At 48.4% G+C, this 21617-nt stretch overlaps 1 protein-coding gene across 3 annotated transcripts in view; it reads left to right on the forward strand.

Annotated features, from left to right (window-relative positions):
- The window catches only part of LOC119148655 (cat eye syndrome critical region protein 2), a 94843-nt gene extending 81885 nt beyond the window's left edge, over positions 1–12958 (forward strand). For all 3 annotated transcript variants that reach the window (XM_037389111.1, XM_037389112.1, XM_037389113.1), the window contains 10 exons: positions 3011–3140; positions 3423–3460; positions 3559–3650; positions 3929–4055; positions 5277–5710; positions 6791–6919; positions 7026–7848; positions 9851–11261; positions 12100–12205; positions 12488–12958. In XM_037389111.1, the coding sequence (XP_037245008.1) occupies positions 3011–3140; positions 3423–3460; positions 3559–3650; positions 3929–4055; positions 5277–5710; positions 6791–6919; positions 7026–7848; positions 9851–11261; positions 12100–12205; positions 12488–12493 (3296 nt within the window). In that variant the 3' untranslated portion in view covers positions 12494–12958. The remainder of the gene's footprint in view (positions 1–3010; positions 3141–3422; positions 3461–3558; positions 3651–3928; positions 4056–5276; positions 5711–6790; positions 6920–7025; positions 7849–9850; positions 11262–12099; positions 12206–12487) is intronic.
- The last annotated feature ends 8659 nt before the right edge of the window (positions 12959–21617 follow it).

Consider the following 21617-nt stretch of genomic DNA (forward strand, 5'->3'; position numbering starts at 1 on the left):
TAAGAGCAGGCTCATTTCTGACCACCTTCTCTCTGGCAGCCTCCCTTACAGGGGTTCCTTTATCTGCTGCTTTTCACGCAGTGGCTGGCTGGGCTGTTGCAGTTCCAGGGAAAGGCCGAACATCTTCAGAAAATGGTGGTGGTGGTAATGTGTGGCAGTATCAGTATCGCGGATGCTTAAGTGAATAAAGAATCAGAAAAGGAAAAAATATTAAGTTCGTGCAAACGTTGTAAACTTTCCAAGATGAAACAGTCTGCTACCACATGTTTGGTAGCAGACCAGATGTTATCTAAGAATAGTTTCTTTTACCTGCTTACCTTTCTAACCTTTAGAAAATCCAATTACTTGCTTGGCCTTCATATATATTCCTGGTTGCCAGTCCTAGCTAATCCAGTGCTTTAAACTGAGAATCATCCAGCTTCCATATCTGCCACAGATATCTGTTTCACCTTGGCAAATTGCGTATTCGCTGTGCTTTATTTCTCCATCTGTATAGACAAAATTAATCTTGAAGTTCCAGAAGAGCTGCAAAGATACATGTACCTGGAAAAAGGTCTTGTTTTGGTATAAGCCATGTCTTTTTCTGAGTAAATGCAATTGTTACATCATCTGATGCAAAGGCACCAGAGTAGCTCAAAGAAACTGGCATGGGATTGGGCACTAAACTGTTTTAACCCAATTTAGCATACATTCATGCTTTTCTTGGGCAGAGATGCTTTTATTTTGGTTTGTACAGTTTCTTTCAATTTAGTTTAAACTCATCCCTAGTCAGTTTAGGCTAAGTCAGGAGAAGTCTCCTTTTAAGCTGGTGCAAATGCTGTTTGGAAAGGTTATTTAAATGGCTGACTTGTTTAGTTAAATCACTGCAGTATTTTTCTACCCTAGAAACTGCAGCTATCCAGGTAAAACTGGCTTCTTAACCATCTTTCCTTATTGCCAAGCATATCTGCCATTAGCATTTACTTCCATGACAGTGGAAAGTGATTTGAAAATGAAGTCATTTGTTTTACTTGGTTCCGACTTGTTAAAACTGGACACCCATTGACAGAGATTTTAGAGTAACAAATATATTCTTGCATTTTGCAGTCCGCTTGGGATTTAACATTAATTTTGTAGGGTCTTTTGTCAAGGGGTGATGTGAAACACAGGGTGAAATATCTGTTCTCTGTTGAACTACAGCACTTCACCTGCTTCTTGGTTTTGGACCATATGCCTGTCTTTAGATCACATTCCTGTTTCCAGTCTGGGATTTCACTTCCCCCTACTCCAACACACACCCCAGGTAGCAAGCCTCCTGCTGAGCCCATCTGTACTTTCCTGAATTTATGAGTTAAAGCAGCTTTCTAGATTTCTGTCACAACAGCAGGTTAGAGTTTCCCAGATGCTGTTCCAACATTATCTCTTGCACATGTGACTTTCTAGCTGTTTGAGGTACTTTTTAGGGCATTGGTTAGATTTTGAAAGCTGCTGGGTAGGACTCAACCCAGGCCAACAGCATGACAATGAGCTCTGCCAGTGATCTTTAACATGCTGTATTAATCACTTGCTGTGGTAGAAGGACCTGCCATTAATCCTGACTGAAGTCCAGTCTGGTACCAGGGTAGTGCTCCCCAGTTCCTGTCTGTTTACCAGGTCAGATCCTTGGCAGGCCTGGATGGATTTCTAAAGAATGTACCGCCTTACCTCTTGGCTGCTGTTGCCATGAGATTTCCCTTTTGCAGTCCAAATCATCACCTCGTACCTCATGTTTTCTCACTTAGGCATCCATTACAATGTCATCTAAATGATGCTAATTTTATGAAAGAACCATGAAGTACTGAACTGTGCTTGGATGGACTCAGATAATCTCTGTTAACTGCAATTTGATGTTGGACTCCTCATCATTAAATGTTGTAATACATGTTGTTAGATTCTGTAGGACATCTTAGATACAAGCCTTGTCCTTCCAACTTTCAATACTACCTAGATTCTTCTAACAGGAAATCTGGACTGTCTTCTGACATATATGGCCATGGACCTCCCTGGAAATACCCACCCTTCTACCAGAGCTAGTGCTTCTTGAGTCTTTCACGTTTTCCACAGATGGACCGTCTGCTAGAGGGTATTAGCCCAGTATCTCCCCTATTTCTTTCACTCTGGGTGTTCCCTGATGTGGCCTGTTTTCTGGGGTCTTACTCCTATGGCATCTCTCCTTGAGCATTACTTTCACAGAATTCTGTTCCTACAGAAAGTTGGTATGACCGCAGGTGTTTAGCAAGTCAAATGAATTCAGATTTCCTATAAGAAAAAGGAAATGAGGTTCATAAGAGCCCATAAATTTTCTATTATGAAGCAATCTGTTGGCCAGCTGTCTGGTTGCAAACCACAGGTTATATTACTAGCGTTGCTTCTTCCTGTCTCTCGCCTCTTAAATGAAATCTGTCCCAGTAGCCCTCCTGTGTGGCAGCTTGCTCACGCTGGCTGCAAAGACTTACCTGAGCAGTTGTCCCAAAGCTAGCCATTGTGGTGGAGGGTATTAATGACCTCAGTTACTCATTGCCACCCAGCTGGTAGAACTTCACCCTTGCCTTGACACTGGTCTTCATCCGCTTTAGTGCAAAACCAGCTGCCTTGAGTTCACCTGCCTGAGGTGAAGCATCTGAAGGATGGTAACTTAACAAGCCAGCTCTTTCCATAGTGCTGATCTATGCCTAGGTGTGTGCATTGAACTTATCTTTGTACCACACCATTGTCAGGAATTTGTCTGGAAGCTGCCTAGGGGAGCATCTGTATCACAGTAATGCTTCAAAATCAATAATTGTAAAGTCAAGGGAAAATGAAAAGGCATGTTGATGGTGCACTATCTTCTCACCTCCTCGGCTCCTGTGCCGTTGCTGCTTTTGCTGAAAGAACAAGAATGTTTCATTGGAGTTCTTGAGTGCTGCGGGAGCTGCCTTCAATTTCCCTGCAAGATGTTGTTGACAAGGAGTGCTGAATGTTTTTTCACCTCTTCCCCCCCTCCTCACTGCAGAACGGGCCAGGAGGAGGAAGCTTCGTGAAGAGCGGGCCTGGCTGCTGGCACAGGGAAAGGAACTCCCCCCTGAGCTTTCCCACTTGGATCCCAGTTCCCCTACCAGGGAAGAGCGAAGGACCAAGGATCTGTGAGTATGCAACTGGGCATGCAGCACAAGAGTGCGATGAAGTAGGGCGCATGGGAAGGAGTGTGAGCATTCACAGGAATGAGGAGGGAGAAGTGAGGGTGGAGAACAGCGAGGAGTAAGCTGAGAACATCTGCATTTGGTCCATGCTAGAGGAGAGTTTGTGATGAGGCCTGTTCGTCAGCATTACGGCACTGTGCCCGAGGTGCAAGGGAAGATGAAGTACGAGAGCATGCCTTAACATGTCCTCAGCGTGTGTATTCACTGTTGTGCTTCCCATTACAGCTTTGAACTGGATGACGAGTTCACAGCCATGTACAAAGGTTAGTCCTGCCCCAGCTTTCCCCTTTGCGTGACTTGCGTAAAGTGAAATACTCCCCTGGGCATGTGTGTGTAACTACCTTTCTTTTGATACTGCCAGTTCTAGATGTGGTAAAGGCTCACAAGGACTCTTGGCCCTTTTTGGAGCCCGTTGATGAATCATATGCTCCCAACTACTACCAGATCATTAAGGTATGGAAAGTGGTCCAGCCATCTTGACTGGTGCACTTTGTTGACTGGTTTTTTGGAAACGTTTTGAAGTTTTGTGGGCTGTGTTACCCTTGCAGTCCAACTGCATGCCTCCAATAGTCCCTTCTAGCCTTACAAATCAAGCAAACCAAAAACGAGAGGCTGCCTCTCCGGAGAGCAGCCTCCGCTCCCCATCCCCTCTCTGTGAGGAAGCTAGCTATGCAGCTTTGCAAGCCCTGCTACACTTGCTGCAGCTGAAGGGAGGTTTTGCTGTGTTTCAGGCCCCCATGGACATCTCTAGCATGGAGAAGAAATTGAATGGAGGTCAATACTGTACCAAGGAAGAATTTGTGGGTGATATGAAGACCATGTTCAGGAACTGTCTTAAGTACAATGGTGAAGGCAGTGGTAAGAGCAGTAAGATGCTAAGTTTGGCTATTTGCAGTGCTCAGTCAAAGCAAGCAGTGATCTCTTCCTACTCACCAGTACTTGATTTGTGCTTATTCTCTTTTGGGGTATTTCTGAACTTACTCCTTTGTGTACGCATGTGTGTGCATGCCCCTTTTTCCCGTAATATCTAACACGGGCTTTGAAAAGCATTGGAGTTTGATTAGGTCCCAGTGTTTGTTGAGTACCACAGAAAAGTGAGGAACGAACCAGGCTTGTAGTCCTTTGAATGGAAAATGTAGTTTTAGGTTTCTTGCCTATTGAATGAAAAACATGAGTCTGCAAATGGGAAACCCTGGGTTGAATTGCCATGCCAATTAAAATTCTACATGTTGCTTAGGTAAGAAATCAGTTCCTATACGGTGGGTCATCACTGCAGACTGTGTCTCACCAGCACTATCTTGAAAGGGCAAAGTTAGAGCTACCTGGCTTGTTGCTGCGGGCCCCAAGTAAAAGCATTCCTGCACTGTCACTGGGAGACCTGTTTCCTGAGGAACTTCAGAGTTAGTTTAGTGGAAACAACTGGAAAGTCACTTGCTTCAAACCCTTGTCATTAACACCTCTCACAGGTCTCTTCCTTCCTATCCACTCCAATGAGAAGCAAGAGCCCCTCTGAGCAGATCTGTCCTGTGGAAATGACGCAATAGAGACACTGGTGTTGGCAAAACCTTTTGTGTCAGGGTCAGCAAGTGCTTTAGAAACTGTAGATGGATAAATATGTGTGCTGATTTTCCTCTGTCTTGTAGCATACAGCAGAGATTTGAATGAGTCCAAGAAAAGCCTCTGAACGTAATCAAATAGCATTGCTGGAAGTTCACATTTCTCCTCTCAGAACTCTGCTGGCTAACTGTGCAGGTCATGCAGCTCTGTGAGCAGAGGTGGTGCGTCTTACAATGTAATTCTTGGCACTATGCTGGAGCACTGAGTTAATGCTGACTCTGCAGAGTACACCACTAATGGCACTTTGTCATGCCTATGTGCCTGTCCTCTGGTGGGGTTACTGAACAAATCTGATGCTGTGTTGCTTACTGAGTTTAAGAACATAAACCAGTTGACTAGTGAGACAAAAGTCTTCCTCAAAGAAACTTTGTTTCTTTTATCTGATGGGGAAAGTCTGATGTTACTTAATTGTTACTCTCTATAAGGCTCTGTTCCTGATGATATTGGGTTTTTTGAGTGCAGAATATACCAAGATGGCTTACAACTTAGAGAGGTGTTTCCACCGAGCAATGATGAAGCATTTCCCTGGGGAAGATGGAGACACAGATGAGGAGTTTTGGATCAGAGAAGACGGGAGACGAGAGAAGAGGAGCCGGCGGACTGGCCGCTCCAGCACAGGCAGTGTTTGGACTCGGTCACGAGACCCAGATGGACCAGGCAAGAGGCAGCAACGCCTGGAAAATGGAGGAAAACCTCCACCATATCGAGCTACTTCCAGGGCTCCTGCTTCTTCTTCCTCTTCCTCCTCCTCCTCCTTCTCCTCGTCCTCTGCAGAGGATCCAAGCGGCAACCCAATGCAGCCTTCTCGAGAAGTGGGCCCTTCCAATGGGCGAGGCTTCCCTCGCTCTCTGCAATATGGTGGCATGCCCAGCCCTGTGCCACATCCCAGCCAGATGGTAAGGAGCAGTTTCTGCTGTTCTTCACCCATCAGGCCTGCGGAGGGAGGGAGGTAAAGGGGAATGAAGCTCTCTACTGTGAAATCCCTGTGGCAACTGAAACTTTTCTGCCCTTAAACTGGTACAGTTTCAATCTTCGCCACATTCACTGGGAACAGTCTCCTAATGTTTCCCATGGCCAGCATGTACCCGTGTGGGCTTGCACCAGCCCTGGCTCCCCCAGTTCTCTTCTCTCCTTAGAGAGTTACCCCATTGTGCAAGGAAAGCAGTCACGTTTCCTCTCTTAACATCTAGTTTATGATGCTGAACAAGCTGGTTGTCTTTCGTCTCAATAGTTTAACAATGCCTGGTAACTTTGCACTACCTGTGTGCTAGTGCATTTCATGCCTTGAGTATTTACAAAAGCAGTAAACAAAATTGAACACCAGGCCACCCTGGACTGCAGCAGTGACCTCCCTTTAGCCCAACATTTATTCTCTGGATGCCACCTGTTCTGCCTCTCCTCTGGGCTGTTCCTCACCCATCCTTCACTGCCTTTTCCATTTTAACCAGTGATGTCTTGTGGTGTGGTGTATCACCTACTCCTCTGAGACTAGGCTACCCTTGCCCTTTTATCTAGAGATCAAATAAAATTTTTAGAGCTATTCCTGTGGTGCAGATAGTGGGAGGCAGTAACTGGAGAGCTGGAGTCAACAACTCTTTTGAAGGAAATCCAGCACGTTTCCCCCATTGTCCTGCTTGCACACCTTTGTGGTCCGCTCCGCTCCTTGGAGTAAATCACTTGCCCCCTCCAGTCTTCTCACTTGCTCCCAAGTAGTTGGGTGGCAAGTCGAGTGTATTGCAGCCTTGAGCACAGGGATGCGTAGGCTGGAATGTGAGAGAGTGGCTTTGTTTGGCAGGGGAGCTGTGTCATCCCGTAGGAAAGCCTACAGGTTTTTCATGGTGCCTCCAAAAAGCCCATCTCCTCATCTGTGTGGTTCTTCCAGCCTTGGCTTCCCCTCACCTGCAGCAGCTCTGCTGCTTTTCTGTGCTTCACAAATTGTTTTATTTCTCCCTCCCACACCTCTCCCTGTTCCCCAGAGACCAGCTGTGCCAGGAACATTTGGTCCCCTGCGAGGATCGGATCCTGCGAAACTGTATGGCTCGCCACGAGTGCCTGAGCCCCATCCCGGAGACCCGGTCCAGCAGCACCAGCACTTTGCCATGCAGGTAAGAAATGCTGCAGCCGAGGGATCCAGCACCCTGGGACCCATACGTCTCCTCTGCTCCTCAGTGCGAGACCTACCTCATCTCTCTCTCTCCCCCTCCTCCCCAGCCGGCTGTGGGACTGAGTGAGCACCGTGGGCACAGGCTGGCCACCCCAGAGAAGCAGGCATGTGCGGGACCGACCCACATCACCAGCCTTGGCCCCCGGCCTGGCGCCCTGCAGCTGGGGCGCATGAGCGGCCCCCCACCCGACACCGTCTACCCGCCGGCCCAGTTCCAGCAGGGCTTCCTCGCGCCGAGGCACAACGGCCCCCCTGTGAGGCCTTCGGAGGGCTCAGAGGTCCCCCCAGGGCACATGTACCGGCCCTACAAGTACCTGAACCGTGCGCACCCAGCCCTGTGGAACGGCAGCCACGGCCCCGCTGGCCAGGGCGCCGTGGGGCCGGAGGAGAAGGTGCCCATGGGGCCGGGGTCCTCGCTCCAGCCCCGCGCCCTGGGTCATATGATGGACCCTCGGGCCATGAGGCCACCGCTGCCTCCCAGCCAGTGGACCGAGCAATCAAATTTCCTACCTCACGGGGTGCCTCCTTCAGGGTATATCAGACCGCCTGGGAAAGCTGCTGGCCAGAGGATGCCACAGCCACCGACCTCTCTGTTTGGGGGACCACCTCAGGTTCAAAGAGGGTGCCAGGGCGGGGACTCCATGATGGACAGCCCAGAGATGATTGCCATGCAGCAGCTGTCCTCCCGCGTGTGTCCGCCTGGTGTGCCTTACCACCCTCGCCAGCCACCCCCGCCGCACCTCCCCGGACCCTTTCCTCAGCTGGCTCACGCAGCCTCTGCTGCTGGCGTGCAGCCCCCAAAACCGGTCATGGGGAACGGCAGCTCGCAGGATCCAACCGGTCAGACCATGGAGATGGAGAGCAACCAAGGTAACCCATCGAGTGCCTGCTGGTAGCATTTGACCTTGCCTGCCTGCATCCCCCTACTGCCTTCCCTTTTCCCATGCCAGGGCAGACCCTCTGCCTGCTGGTGTGCACGTGTGGGGTGGGTGCAGGAGCTCCCCCCAGGCCAGCTTTGTTGCTCTTGGGTGTAGGGACCCAAACCTTAATTGTCACGCAGATGCACAAAACCTGTGTCTGCAAATGTGGCTTTATTTGGATTTGTGCCACTAGGAAAGTGGAAAATATGCCCTGACTTTCAGGCTTGCCAGAGTAGTTTTTAAACAGTGGCTGAGGCTCAGCAACAAAAGCAGGGTTTTTTTCTAGAAAATTACTAAAATCTTGATTAAATAGTTATGGGACACACAGTTTTCACATGTGTATTCTTATTTTTTTAATCTAAATTGGCATATATTTTCTACTCCAGCTTAGATTTTTCTAAAATTGCTTTGTTTGACAGTAGCCTGCCAGAGGTCCCTTCTGTCCCAGCTCTAAGTGCAAGTTATCAGCTTGCCATGGGGTACAAATGCAAAGCATAGGCTGTGATGCTTCTAGAGCTCACTTGGAGTTAATTTAAAAATTGGATCTGCAGAGAGTTAAGTAAGAAAAGAAGATGTTATGTGAATAAATGGTTTAAATATACTCCTTTGAGTGTATGTCAGTATGGCTTCTCTGAAATGCACATGTGCCTTGTGAGCTCTCGGCATCTCAAAATCTTCACACAACAGGATTGCCCAAAAGCCCCTGAGCAGCCATGTCCATTCAGGTGGGATGGCAGCATGTCATGTGTGCCATCACAAGTTTCTTTCTAGTTGAATTTCATCATTCGAGCTGGTAAAGTAGAGATCAAAAAAACCCCAACCTTCAAATAAAACAAACCTAAAGTAGAGATCAAAAAAACCCAGAGATCAAAAAAATATTTTTTTTCATTAATTCTAGCTGGTAAACTAGAGATCAAAACCCTTGCATCTTTTATCGATCCCTCGTGTGCCTTGCACTAAGAGGAAACTCTTTCCTTGTGTGACATTGCTTAAAAGTCGTCATCATTTAACTGTGCTGGATATAGAACAGAGACTGGGGGAGGATGTTGAGTGATTGCAGGGCCAAGTAGCTACATCTCCAAATCACAGTTGGTTAAAATCTGACTGCAATAGGCTCCACAGCATCTCAGTATGTGGTAGTGCTTCTGCCCGAGCTGTGGGCAAGTGGAGTTTGTGAACCAGGAGGGGCAACAAAGCCCAAAATCAAGCTGCCGTTACCCTGACTTCTTATTTTGCTGTCATGTGGACTCCACTGTGGTATTCCCCAACTCTGCCTCTTCATTAGGCAGCCTCTGCACACCCATGTGTGAGACTAAACCCACATATGCAGTGTTACTCCAGCGGAGATGTGATTTATTGGTGGCTTGCAATCAACAGTGTGCCTGTATCTTGAGGGTTCAGTCCACGTGTGCCATATTTCCGAGAGAGGTGCAACCTCATGGGTAGTTTTTAAAAGAGCTCTTTTAAAAGAAGCAGCTACTAAAAGCCACCTGACGTTTCAAAGATGCACTTTGGAATTGCTAAAGGTCTCTGAAGGGAAGACTGTGATGGGTGTGGGAAGGAGACTGCAGCCCCCCAGAAGAGCAGTTGTCCTGGTGCCACAATCAAACCGTCCTGTAGAGAGGTTTGAGTAGGGGAATGGGATATTTTAGGCTTTGGAGTACTTATAACGAAAGGGCCTTCATGGCTTTAGAAAGTCACTGATTTTTCTCTTCCATTTGCACAACAGTGGGATGCTTCCTCAGTCCAGGTGTTAGGTGCTTGTTGGGCAGGTCTGCCCAGCAGCAGCAGATGTTGAGTGGCTACTTTGATAGCCCTGGTTAAGCTGGCAGGAATTACCCTTTGGCACATGTGCTTTGGGTCAGCATCAGTGGGTATGTGTACGTGTTGGGCAGGGAGGGCCAGTTCCCAAAATTAGACCAGTATGTAACTTTTTCCCAATCTCTTTCCAGTGGAGCCACCAGCAGGCGTAGACGAGAAGGCTCAGTGCATTGGTATTCCCGACGGGGCCTATGCCAAAATCCTACCTCATCCCAAGCCCCCGCTGCCCATGGAGTGCACCAGGCGCGCCTTGCCCCTGGACGGGGAGGGGGACAGCTCCAGCGTGAAGGGTGACATGAAGGCAGGGCAGGGCAAAGGCGCGTGGCCGGTGGAGAGTGGCTACACTGGCGGCCCGGGCTGCATGAGGGACCTGGTTCCTACCTCCGAGAGAGGGGGTCCCCTGCCTGAGAATGGGGCAGCAGGTGAGGGGCCAGTGGCCACCACCGAGGGGAAGGGGCTAGCCGCCAACCTTCTGGAGAAGCCCCTCTGCAGCAGTGGGAAGGCTGTGCCCGAAGCAGCTGTGCCTTGCATGGGGCAGGGCACTGGCCTCCCCGGCGTGGATGCCAGCTCCATGGGGGCCACCCCCAACCAGTTCCACCACCCACTCTACATGCCCGGTCTGGAATACCCGAATTCAGCTGGGCGGTACCACATCAACCCAGGCCTGCAGGGGTTCGGCCCTGTGATGGGGGGGAAGCCGCCTCCTCCTGCCTCCCACCCCCAGCATTTCCCCCCACGGGGCTTCCAGCCAAGCGGCGCCCACCCTGGTGTCTTCCCGCGGTATCGGCCCCCCCAGGGCATGCCCTACCCCTACCAGCCGCAACCTCAGCCTTCCTACCACCACTACCAGCGACCACCCTACTATGCCTGTCCACAGGGCTACTCGGACTGGCAGAGGCCTCTTCACCCCCAGGCCAGTCCCAGTGGGCACCCCACCGCCCACCCACCCCTGGCCAGACCCCCTTTCCCGGACCGGGGGTCTGCCAGCGGCTTGCAGGGCTGTGAGGCACTGAGCGCCGCCCTGGCCTCTCCCAACCGCATGGACATAGCGAGTGCCAAAGAGGTTTCTCCAAGTGATGGGCAGGACCTGGGGCCTGAAGATGAGAAGTCCGAGGAGTCCCAGGAAAGACCAGAGAGTCCCAAAGAGTTTCTTGATTTGGACAACCACAACGCGGCCACGAAGAGGCAAAGCTCGGTGGCAGCAGGGGAGTTCCTCTACGGAGCTCCTCCACCACACCTGGGTTCGGGGATGGGATTCGGCCCATCAGCCTTCCCTCCCCACGGGGTCATGCTACAGACTGGCTCTCCTTATGCATCCCGCCATCCTGCCAGTCATTTCCAGCCCAGGACGTATGGATCGCCCATGAATGCTCACTTGTCTCATCATCCAGCCCCCAGCCAGGCCAACGGCCTCTCTCAGGAGGGACCCCTGTACCGCTGCCGAGAGGAGAACGTAGGTCACTTTCAGGCCTTGTTGATGGAGCAGAGAGGCAGTGGAGGTGGCATGGCGGGGCCACCCCAGGACTTGTATAGACCCTCGGGGTAAGATTGTGTTTTCTGCAAGAAGGCAAGGAGGGAGGGGGGTGATGATAAGTGTTGGATATCCTTGAAAGTATATGGCTTGAAGTCAGGGGAGATGGCAAGTGAATTGGAAGGCTAACAGGTGACTCTTAGGACGCTTGGAGTAAGAGGTCCCTCAAGCTGGAGGGAGTCTCCTTGCAGCTTCTTAAAACAAGTAGCAATCACTATCCTGGAGACCAACAGCCTGCCCCATCCACCCCCACACCAGAGCTTTGTTTTATCTGACGGTGTTTTGTTAATGTGTCATCCAGGGTTGTGCATCTCTTAATCAGACGGACTCTTGCCATTTTCTTTGCAAGTATTTTATTGCCTCTTTCTCGTAGCGAGGCATAATAGCTAACTAAAAGTGGAAGTTAGCCTCTTGTTATGAACTCCTTTACTTTAACATTGCCCTGTTTTCCCTTTGCTCTTGCTTTGCCCTTCCTCTCTGTCTGATATTTCCCTAACAGAAAATTACTTCTCACTGGGACTGTGCATATCACATTTTATTCCTGAGTAGAAAATCCTGGTACTCAAAAAATTGCCTGTTTAGATTTTATAAATGTGCTTCAACTGTTACTGTTTTGTCATAGTTCCAGCATGACAGTCCTTCTTCTAGTATTCAGGGAGCTTGGCTTACAGCTGAGCCACTGGGGGAAGTGGCATGGATTAAAGGCTGTGTTTTGGAGGGAAGCCGGGAAGAGGAATACATGAGATGCATGCTTGTATATGAATGTTGTATGTATGCATTCAACAAAGTAGACGGGATTTGCTCTTGATATTCATGTGCTAAAACTCTCTCCATTCAACCTGGCTCCAGAATGCAAATGCATCAGGCTCAAGTTCCTTTCCCGAAGATGCCTACAGCAACCATGTCCCGGGAAGATTTGACGTCACAAAAACCATCAGCATTGCCTCTGGATCAAGTAAGGGCTGCTAGAGAGGGCAGAGTTGAAATGCGAGTCTGTCTTTTCCCACTGGTTAAAGGGGTGGAGTGTTTGATGAGAGTGGGAAGCACCGGAGGAAGCTGGGAAGTGAACTGCTGCTGTGCAGAGGCATTGGGGATGTCTCTATAGCCTTAGCTGACTGTAAAACATGTCCTAGGTGGACTGATAGTGCTAGCTTTGAACTGGTTGCATGCAATCATGAGGTTGTTACTTTCTAAAGCTGCCAGTTAAAGCCTCCAACTCTTGTTCTTCCTCTTCCAGAGCTAGTCCGAGGAAGGAAGGACCTCACAAAGATGAAAGCCACGCGTGATTTGGACAAGGGGGAGGAGGTGCAGGCCTTCCTCCCACCCTCCCCTCGCCCAAGCAGCATGTAGCTTCCTGGGTCCGTGGAACATGGTGCCGCAACGGCTTTTGTGTTGGAAACCTGGAGCGGTGCTGGGCCCCAGCCAGCCAAGCAGCTGGCTCGCCGTCACAGGGCGAGCATCGCAAACTAGTGGCTTTCTGTGACCGGAGACTGCGTCTCATTCAGGGTTTGAGGGATTTTTTGGGGTGGGGAGGGCGGGGGTGGGGGCGGAAACTTTCATTGACTGCTAAACTCAGGTATATTTTTCAGGGTGGAAGAGGACGATGATGGAATTTTACTTGTAGTATTAACGTGTGTGTTTTGGAGCTGGATCCAGTTTACAGAATTTAACCTGTTGCCTTTTTAAATAAATTTCTGTTGTTGGTGAATGTATTGTACATAATGGGGGAGGGGGTGGGCCCAGCTTGTAGTGGGCTTAGCACTGGAGGAATCCTTAACTGTTTACAATCATATCACACTGAAATCTTTCAGGATAGGGTTAGAGTTTGCGGGGAGCAGGGAGAGGTGAGGGAATGTGTGGTGGATGACTTGCTGTCCTCCTTCCTGTCCTCTGCAACCAAGACACGACCCAACAGTTGGTTGACTTAATTGCAGGAACTGCTCAGGAGCATAATGTGTCCTCTTTCTCTTGTCTTCTTCCTCCTTCCCCTCTCACCCCCAACTCCACCCCTCTGGATCCAGGGCCTGAGTGCACTTCCAGCTCCTGTCATCATGGGGGAACAAGGAAACCAGGACCAGGAATTGAAACCAGGACAGGACATTCATGGCATTGTCCCTTCTGCTAGTATAGTACCCTTCTCCCTGCCTTTCTGATAGGAGAAATGTATGCTCTAGAAAACAGAAAGTGGCGTAACTGGACATCTTAGACTTCTTTCAGTGAAACCGGTGCAGCTGGGGGTAGAGCAGCACCTATCCAGTAGAACAAATACTGTGCAAATCTGTACTGCCCTGCTGCCCAAGCAGGAGGGGCAAGTCCCCACCATTCTTTCTCTGACCCTTGGCTATATTCACTTCTTAGCAGCAGCAAAGTAGAAAGTACCCTGGGGTTCCTGACCACTTTTGTTCCTGTGGAGGGAGGACCATGAGGCTGCTTTGTGGGAATGGTTGGTTTACTGCAGTGTGAGCTGTTTGTTGGCCTCTGGAGTTGCATTTGGTGTTTGCAAGTTGCAGGTGAATCAGAAAGCACTGATTCAAAATCAGATGTTGAGGTGTCATGGCTCAGGGATAGAGGGATGAGAGGTCTGCATGCCCAAGTTGAGTTGGTTTGACTTTGTCATCATTGATAATGTAGCAGCAGGTTCTACAGAGCTAGTGGCATCTTCCCTCAGAGGCTGTGTGCAGTCTGCAGGGGCTGTCCTCACCAGCTGCAATACTGCACTGGGAAACCCCTGCATGCCAGTGCTTTATCAGCCGCTGGTGTTCAAGTGTAGGTTTGGCAAATGAGTTTAGTAGGAATCTCATCTGCATTTATTCACATCTTAAAAGCTAACAAACACACACAGTTGATTATTCTTGGGGAAGCTGGGGTGAAAGGGGAGTTGCTACGCTACAAGACAGGGCAGCAAGATCTACTGGGACCGTAGCCCTGCTGGGCAGGCTGCTGGTTGCACTGCGGGGGACAGCGGTGTGGTTAGAAGGAGGATGTGCCAATCTGTTGGACAAACTGTGCTAGCAAGAGCACAAGTGGCAGCAGAAGTGAGGACAGAGCAGCATGCCCTTTAGTCTGTGGTGCCAGCTAGGAGAGGGTCTTTGTCTCCAAGTTTCTGGAGAATTTTTCTGGCTGCTTCATTGTCTTGGATGGTGTCATCACCCGTATTTTTAGCTGAATTGCACTAGCATGCACAACTGCACCACCTTTGTCCTGCTGTGTAGATATACTGTGCTGGCAAAGCCATTTGAGCAAATGGCAGGTAGCATCTGACTGAACTATTACTCCTTCTGTACTAAGCTTTTGGAAGCACAAAAAGCCTAAAAGGTGAGAAATATTCTTTCCTGAAATAGTTGGAATAAGAAAGGACTGCCACGTTAGTGCCCACGTACAAATGAGTCTCACTGCACTGTTGCTGCAGTACTTTAGCCTCTGATGAGCTGAGTCAGGCCAAGCTGTTTTCCAAGCCTAACAGGAGTTAAACTTCTTCGTGCTATTCCCACAAGCATGCTTATAATCACAGTTCTTTTTACCCACTGCTGCAACTAGCCTGTGAACTATAGCTGCTGTCTGCTTAGTCCAGTGAGTTGCCTGGGACAGCTGGCTGCTGTCCCTTTGCTTCTTTGATTGGCTTCTTTGCAAAGCAGGAAGACTTCAAAATAATGGGAGTTACTTACAATGTCTATCTATAGATGTCATTACATTATGAAAGGGAGATTTTTCTTGGTGGGTTTGGGGTTGGTTTTTTTTTCCATTTGTATTCATCTGCCAGGGAGCAATTGTCACTGGTGGATTGGTATAAACTGGAATAGATGATCCTGAAGGCTGTCCTTGGACTCGGAAGCAGATAATTGCTTTCCCCAGCCCAGAACATCATGCTATGGCTCATCCAAATTTGTCCCACATCTGAGGGTTTGCTGTTGGCTCATTAACTGGCAGTGGGTGTTCAGAGGTGCCCCAGCTGCTCCGAAATGCAGGTCTATATCCTTCACTGAATGGAGGTACTGAAGGAGCAGTAGGTATTTATGAAAAACTCTGCAAGTATAACTGCTCTTCAAGACAATAAACCTGCAACAAATGAAAACATTGTTGCTTCTTTTTGTAAAGCATTTAGTTCATTGTAGATATAAAAACAATTTGAAATACCACATTTAAAAATAGAGGAACTGTAAAATGTAACTTGTAGCAAAGTATTAGAAATCCTGGAAATGTGATTGTAGATTCTGCAGCCAACCTCTGTCATACTTCACCCTGTGTCTTCTGCATCACAGACGTTACCCAAATATTTGTAATTAAATACCTTTAATTCAGCTCATTTGTAGAACAGGAGGTTTTAGAAGCCATAAAAAAACCCTAACCAAGCTGAAGCACTCTTAGCCTTCACCTGTAACTGGCACTGAAAACATGGTCCTAGTGGTCATGGTATCTGGATGAGTACCAAGCCCAGATCAAAGCAGAGGACAAATAAGAAAGGCAAGAATTGCTTGTATCTGCCTGGAGAGTGTAGTGGAATGTTAGACGGTGACAGAAACCCTGAGGATCCTATATGAGGTGTGCGACATGAAGATATTATCCCTTACCTGACATAATGCAAATCTGAGAGAAAGATTTGACTTGAGGATGGAAGATGAAACAGCATAGTGAAGCTGACCCCTCCTGGGAGGGTTTCAAGGTAAATGGCTTTTGGCGTAGTCAGTAATTCTTATTAAAATGACTAACAAGCTGCTGTTGTGACAACACGTGGTTTATGTTAGAAAAGTACTAATATAGCGTAGGGGGAACTATGGCTAGGCTACAGGGATAGGGCTGTTCTGGGGACAGGACACACTAAGAGGGAGAGCTGCTTGTGGAATCTCAGTTTGGAGTTTCCAGACTTTCAAATGCTTTGTTCATAAGTGTCTGGGGTTTGTTTTTTTTTTTTCTCTTATAATGATATCTAGGAATGCCCCCCGAGAATCGGAGCTCTATCTTGCTAGGTACAATCTGAGCAAATCACAGAAAATTGGCACCCCGCAGAGGGCACAGAGCTGGGGGCGGATTGATGGGAGTGGAGCACCAGTGGGAATGTCTGGGGAGGAGCAGAAGATGTGAGCTTTCTAGTTTATGGTTTCCCAACCCTTGCTGCACAAGGCTGCTTTGTAGATATTGTGAAAGAGGCAGGTTTAAGGAGGGATTCAGAAGAACGTAAAATGGCAGGTCTTTATGGAGGCAGTGGTACTTTTTTGGCATGGGTTGGCATGCAGTGCAGGAGAAATGTGGCTGCATTATAAAATATCCTGGGTTTTGAGTGCCATACTTGTATCGCTATCTTAAATGATATTTAACACAACACAGAGAAATTGTAGACTCTGGTTGGAAGCCCTCTTTCTCAACCTCCAGCGTTGTTGTTGTGTAATATATTACCAGTTGGTCCTTTTTCAGAAAGCTTCCTGAGCTAGTGACTTTGCAAAGTTTCCTGTAGCTATTACTTTTTCCATACGGAGGATGTGTTTTGCTGTAATTACGGATTTCATGTTAGACAAGACAATATATATATATTGTGTGTGTATATATATATATATATAAAAAAATATGCTGACCATGCTTGAGCATGCCAAAAACTTCCAAGATTCTCAGAAGAGTTTTGTACACTACTCTGGCTTTTAGCCTTTTGCTCTCCCCTCCACCGCCTCCTTTGCAAGTGATACATGGTGTTCCCAAGTTCCCGAGGTGTTCAATTGCCATTATAAATGCCACTGTATAAACTTCCCATAGGACTCTTTAAGCTTTGAGCATCTCAAGTACTACAGACCCTGGCAATTCTACTAAGTATTTTGGGAAGGCCAGTCACTGAGACTTCACAGTGATTTTAGCTGTTTCTAGCAGAAGTTTGCCGTCTATAAATTCCATGGTGTGACCCAACAAACCACTCGGTAGCAATCCAGGGCACCAGCCTGCAATGAGGAGGACAAAATTGCAGCTTCAAGGCCCAACTGGTTTGATTTGTGACTTTAAAGTACATGGAGACACTTTTCTTGGAATGGCTTCTGATTTTCTTGTCTGCCAAATGCCTTTCCCATGCAGACTTTTTCAAACAAATCTCCTGTGTATATTTTTGTAAGTGTGGTTTCTCGGGGTCTTGGAGAGCTATCAGCTTCTTGATGTCTTATCTGAAAGCTAGTCACAGAGACTGTCTTTCATTCTGCTGACTGAGGCAGTTCTCCTGCAGCTTCTCACTCCAACACTTCTCCATTTAAAATGAAAGTATAATTAGAAAACAACCTTCGTTTATTTCCTCTACTGATCTCTGTTGGTCTTCTGTGCATCTCTGTGTTCAGCCAGGGCTGTTGCTTTGTTCTTGATGGCTTTGCTCTGCTTTCCTTTTCTGAGGAGATGGTGTTGCTGTATGCATTGTGGAATTTTGGAGAAGGTGCTGAACTGTGTGGCAGAGAAGTGCCATTGCAAGGGGTGGCTTGGAGAAGACAAACGGGAATTTGTGATGGTGTGGTTGCTCCAGGTTTCCCCTCACTGCAAAGCAACTGCGCAGCTTGGTCTGCACTTAATTAGAGTAACCCCTTTAAAAGTTTTTACTGCGGTGCATTGGTGGTAGAGGAGTTTGCTCTTGCAGAATTCCTGTTTTGCTTGAAGTCCAGCACTGGTGGTTGAAGAGCAGGTGTGTGAGTACCGTAGCCTTTCTGTAAGGCTGAGATTGAGATAGCAGGCTGTGAAAGTAGGGTTGCAGCTGCAGGCCATGTGACAAGCTTTAAGAGCATGTGCTTATTGTAACCAAGAAAGCATCTCAAACGTTGACCTTCCAGCCTTTCCCCATCTGTACCTGTTTAACGTACAGATGAGGGTAAAGCATATTCGGGCTTGGCAGGACCCCTGCCGCCCATGCGGAAGGAAAACACTTTTAACCAGCACATAATGAACTACGCATTCTGGTTTTCACTCTCCACTGCCCACGTCCCTCTCTGAAAAAGAGCTGGGGAGGGACCCATTTCCAGCTGTCTCCAAATAGGAGCTCCTGGGATGACAAGAGCAAGGCTTGGTCCACCCCTAGGCAAGGAAATTCAGGACAGGGTTTTATGTATTTGAAACTAGATAGTAGCATCCAAGCGTACCTTCAAAGCGCAGATGTAGAGAGCTGTGTGGTGCCATTCCCTTTTTGGCTGCTGTCCTGCCTCAGCTCGCATGCAGGATTTGAGAGACCATGGAACGTTTTGTAGTTTTAACACTGCTGGCCTTGCATTGACTGAGGGGGTTTTTTTCCTTAATTTGCAGCAGTGGCCTAGATTTCTTTTGGCAAGGGTCTTCCTCTTTTTGAAATGTAGAGGTCAAAGTGGACAGTGCATCCAGGAGAGAGCAAGAGCTACATCCACCAGTGGAAGAGGGATCGAAGCATTAATTAGGGCTGAGGATTAATTGTCATTTTCACCAACTCTAGCAAGTCCCTCCATTCTTTGCCCCTTTTAGTTGAAAACACTCGGTTCACTAGCAGAAGGGTAGTGGAATATCTTCTAAATAAAAGTGGAACTGACTCTGTGTGGGCAGAGTTCCCTTGCTGTGGACAGAGTTAGACCAGATGGCCTTCAAATCAGCAAGAGGCAAGCAGCCACCTAGTGCACTCAGACACTGTGGAGTACATCAGAGGAGCGATCTCCCTTTCTGAAAGGGCCTCAGCTTTTAGTCTGGCAAGTCCTCTGATCCCCTTTTGTGTCACATACTGATACTTCCCCTCTCCTTGCTTCCTAGCTTTCAAGTTTCTTTCCCTCTGCTCACTTTGCTGCAGTCGGTTGCTGTCAAGTGCAGAGATGAAAGCTCACTGCCCACGCAAAAAAGGGGCAGAAGGTTGGATTTGCCAGCTGACTTCTCTGTACATGCATATAGAAAGCAGGTGGGGTGTACATATTTAATCTCCCCATGGAATTAAGGTGTCCTCAGTGGCTCACTAGCATTCTCTCGTGTGCCCCTCGTGTTTGCCACCCTGGCATGGTGGTGTCTGTCCCTCTGCCAGCACAAGGATTTGCTCCTGGACCCTGTGCAGGGTTCCCGCACGTGATCTTGGCATGTCTACCTCCAAGAGGGCTTAGGTTAAAAATACATACTGTCTATAATCGTGAAAACTGTTGCTTCTCTCCCTTGATAGATCAATGAACACTGCTGCCTGATTTCTTCTGAGCAATAACATGCAGCAGTGTAACGCTGACCTTCCCCACATTGTTTCAGGGAGCGGATGGCTATGAAACACGCTGGGGGGCTTCACAGTTTGAGTGGGAAGCAAGGTGCTTTCTGTGGCCCTGCATTTTATGTGCACCATGTTCCTGCTTTCCCAGTGACCGTTGGGTTGATTTAGGTAGCCAGGAGAGAGCTGGTTGCTGTTTCTGTGTTTGGGAAGGTAGAAAGGAAAGGGAGCAAGTGGTGAAGTTGAGGCTTGTCCGCAAAGCAGAGCACAGGGAAGAGGGGTGCCTATGGCTGCTACGGAGCAAGGGGTGGGTGGGCCACTGGTTTAATGCCTCTGAGGGAGAAGAGCAACCTGCTGCTGCTTCACTTGGTGTTGATAGGGGAGGTAGCGGGAGAGCCTACGCCACTACATCCATTTTTCTGAAGTTGGGTGACATTGGGGGGTTTTTTGTGTTATTGTAAGTTTGTAAAGAATGTAATCTGTCTGTCGGGGGCACAAGGAGAAAACGGGGGCCTTTCTCTTTTTGGGTGAGGTTGTTCTTATGTTGCTGTGTTTTTTGTTGTTGGGTGGGGAGGGTGTTAGCAGCCACAGGGGCAAAAGCCTGGCCCTTGTCAACTGCTTGCAACTGTCCCAGGGCAATGGGAGGGTGAGCTGATGCTGCATCAGAGACCTCCCACACCAAGCTGTGAAAATAACTCCTGCCTGCATCCCTCTGTGGGGGGAATCTGACCTGCATGGGGCTCTGCACTGGGGTGTTTTGCTGAGTGGTGGAACGTAATGCTTGAGGGCTGGTTCTGCTCACCTTTGGCTTGGTTAGAAACTGAGCTGGATAGATGCTCATGCTGTTTAGGAAAAGTTGGATTTGATAGCCTGAATTTCTCAGTGCAAGAAGGAGTTCATGCTGGAATTGCTCTCCCCAGCAGAGGCTCAGGTGCTGCACCTCTCCATCGGCTGCTGTCTCACTCCCGCCTCCCTCCCCATCCCGTAGAGCACAGTGTCAGGGATCCTCTTCTCTCTCCTGCTGCTGCAAAGTTGTGTGAACTTTCCTGGTCAATACTGGAAAGGGGAATGCTATTTATTTTTATATTGTGTATATTTTGTCTTGGTCTGCTGATTACCTTTGTTCCCCAAGAGCGACAGTTACCTCAATAGTTAGTTTAATACTGTGTGTTGGGTAATTTTTTTAAAGAACTTTTTTAAAAGCTTGATCCTTGGAGGTCTGTAGATTTTATTTCCATATGAATTGGTTATTTTGTATAAAGTACATTCTTAAAATAGCAATCATCCTTGCTGTATGTGTGTTTTCTTGTCTCCTGGATGGTCTCCCTTTTCCTTTGTAAAGGGGGAGCAGACGGGGGTGGGAGGGAAACACAGAGGGCTTTTTTCAGAGAGACAAAGCCCTGGACTGCAGTCAGACACGGTTGTACCACCTGAAATCCATTTACAAGAGAGCACCTGGAAAGCTAATTGGGATCATTTCCCCTCCTAAACGCAGCTGTCTGCCTATGAACAACACAGTTGTGGAAATGAGATGGTGTCACTGCTTTTCCCCCCAAGTCCCTGGTGGGCTGTGGGTTTTTCTGCAGCCCAGGTGTGCTGGAAAGCCTGCCTCCCTCCCCGAAACACCATGTGGTCTGGGGCACAGATAGTCTGTTTCCCCCGAAACTCCTCTGCTTTGAAAAGGGTGATGGCCCTTCAGTAAAGCCTGCATAGTGGTGCTGCTATGAGGAAGGAGCTGGTGTAACCTATGTGTTTTCCCTTTGTGCTGCTTTAATGCTAAAGCAGCACAGGTTGTGGCAGCTCTCGGGGGCGGTTAGGGGAATGGGAAGCCTTTTGAGCTCATGTGCAGTGGTCCGAATCCATATTGGACCCAAAATGGCACTCCCTGTTTGCTGTTTATTAAATCTTCCATGTGAGACGGGGCACTGGTTGCAGCCCTCTCAGCATGGAAGCGTTTAAAGACAGCATAGCTGTTCCTCATGGGCCTTCCAGCATCAAAACTGGGAGCTGGCTGTACTGTACTTCATGTGGGAAAGTGCCTGCTGTAGGTGCATGCAGGCAGCTTGCGCTTGGCCCATAGCTCAGCTGGTCCCTGAATAAAAAACTTGCTCGATTTTGCTGATTCAGCCGCTTTGCATCAGGACAAAATCGAAATCAAGACAATTTTCCTTAAAAGTTGGTGCCAGCAAAAGGGGTCATGGGAGATGAACGGCAG

The sequence above is a fragment of the Falco rusticolus genome, chromosome 5 (genome assembly GCF_015220075.1).
Source record: "Falco rusticolus isolate bFalRus1 chromosome 5, bFalRus1.pri, whole genome shotgun sequence".
Taxonomy (NCBI): Eukaryota; Metazoa; Chordata; class Aves; order Falconiformes; family Falconidae; genus Falco; species Falco rusticolus.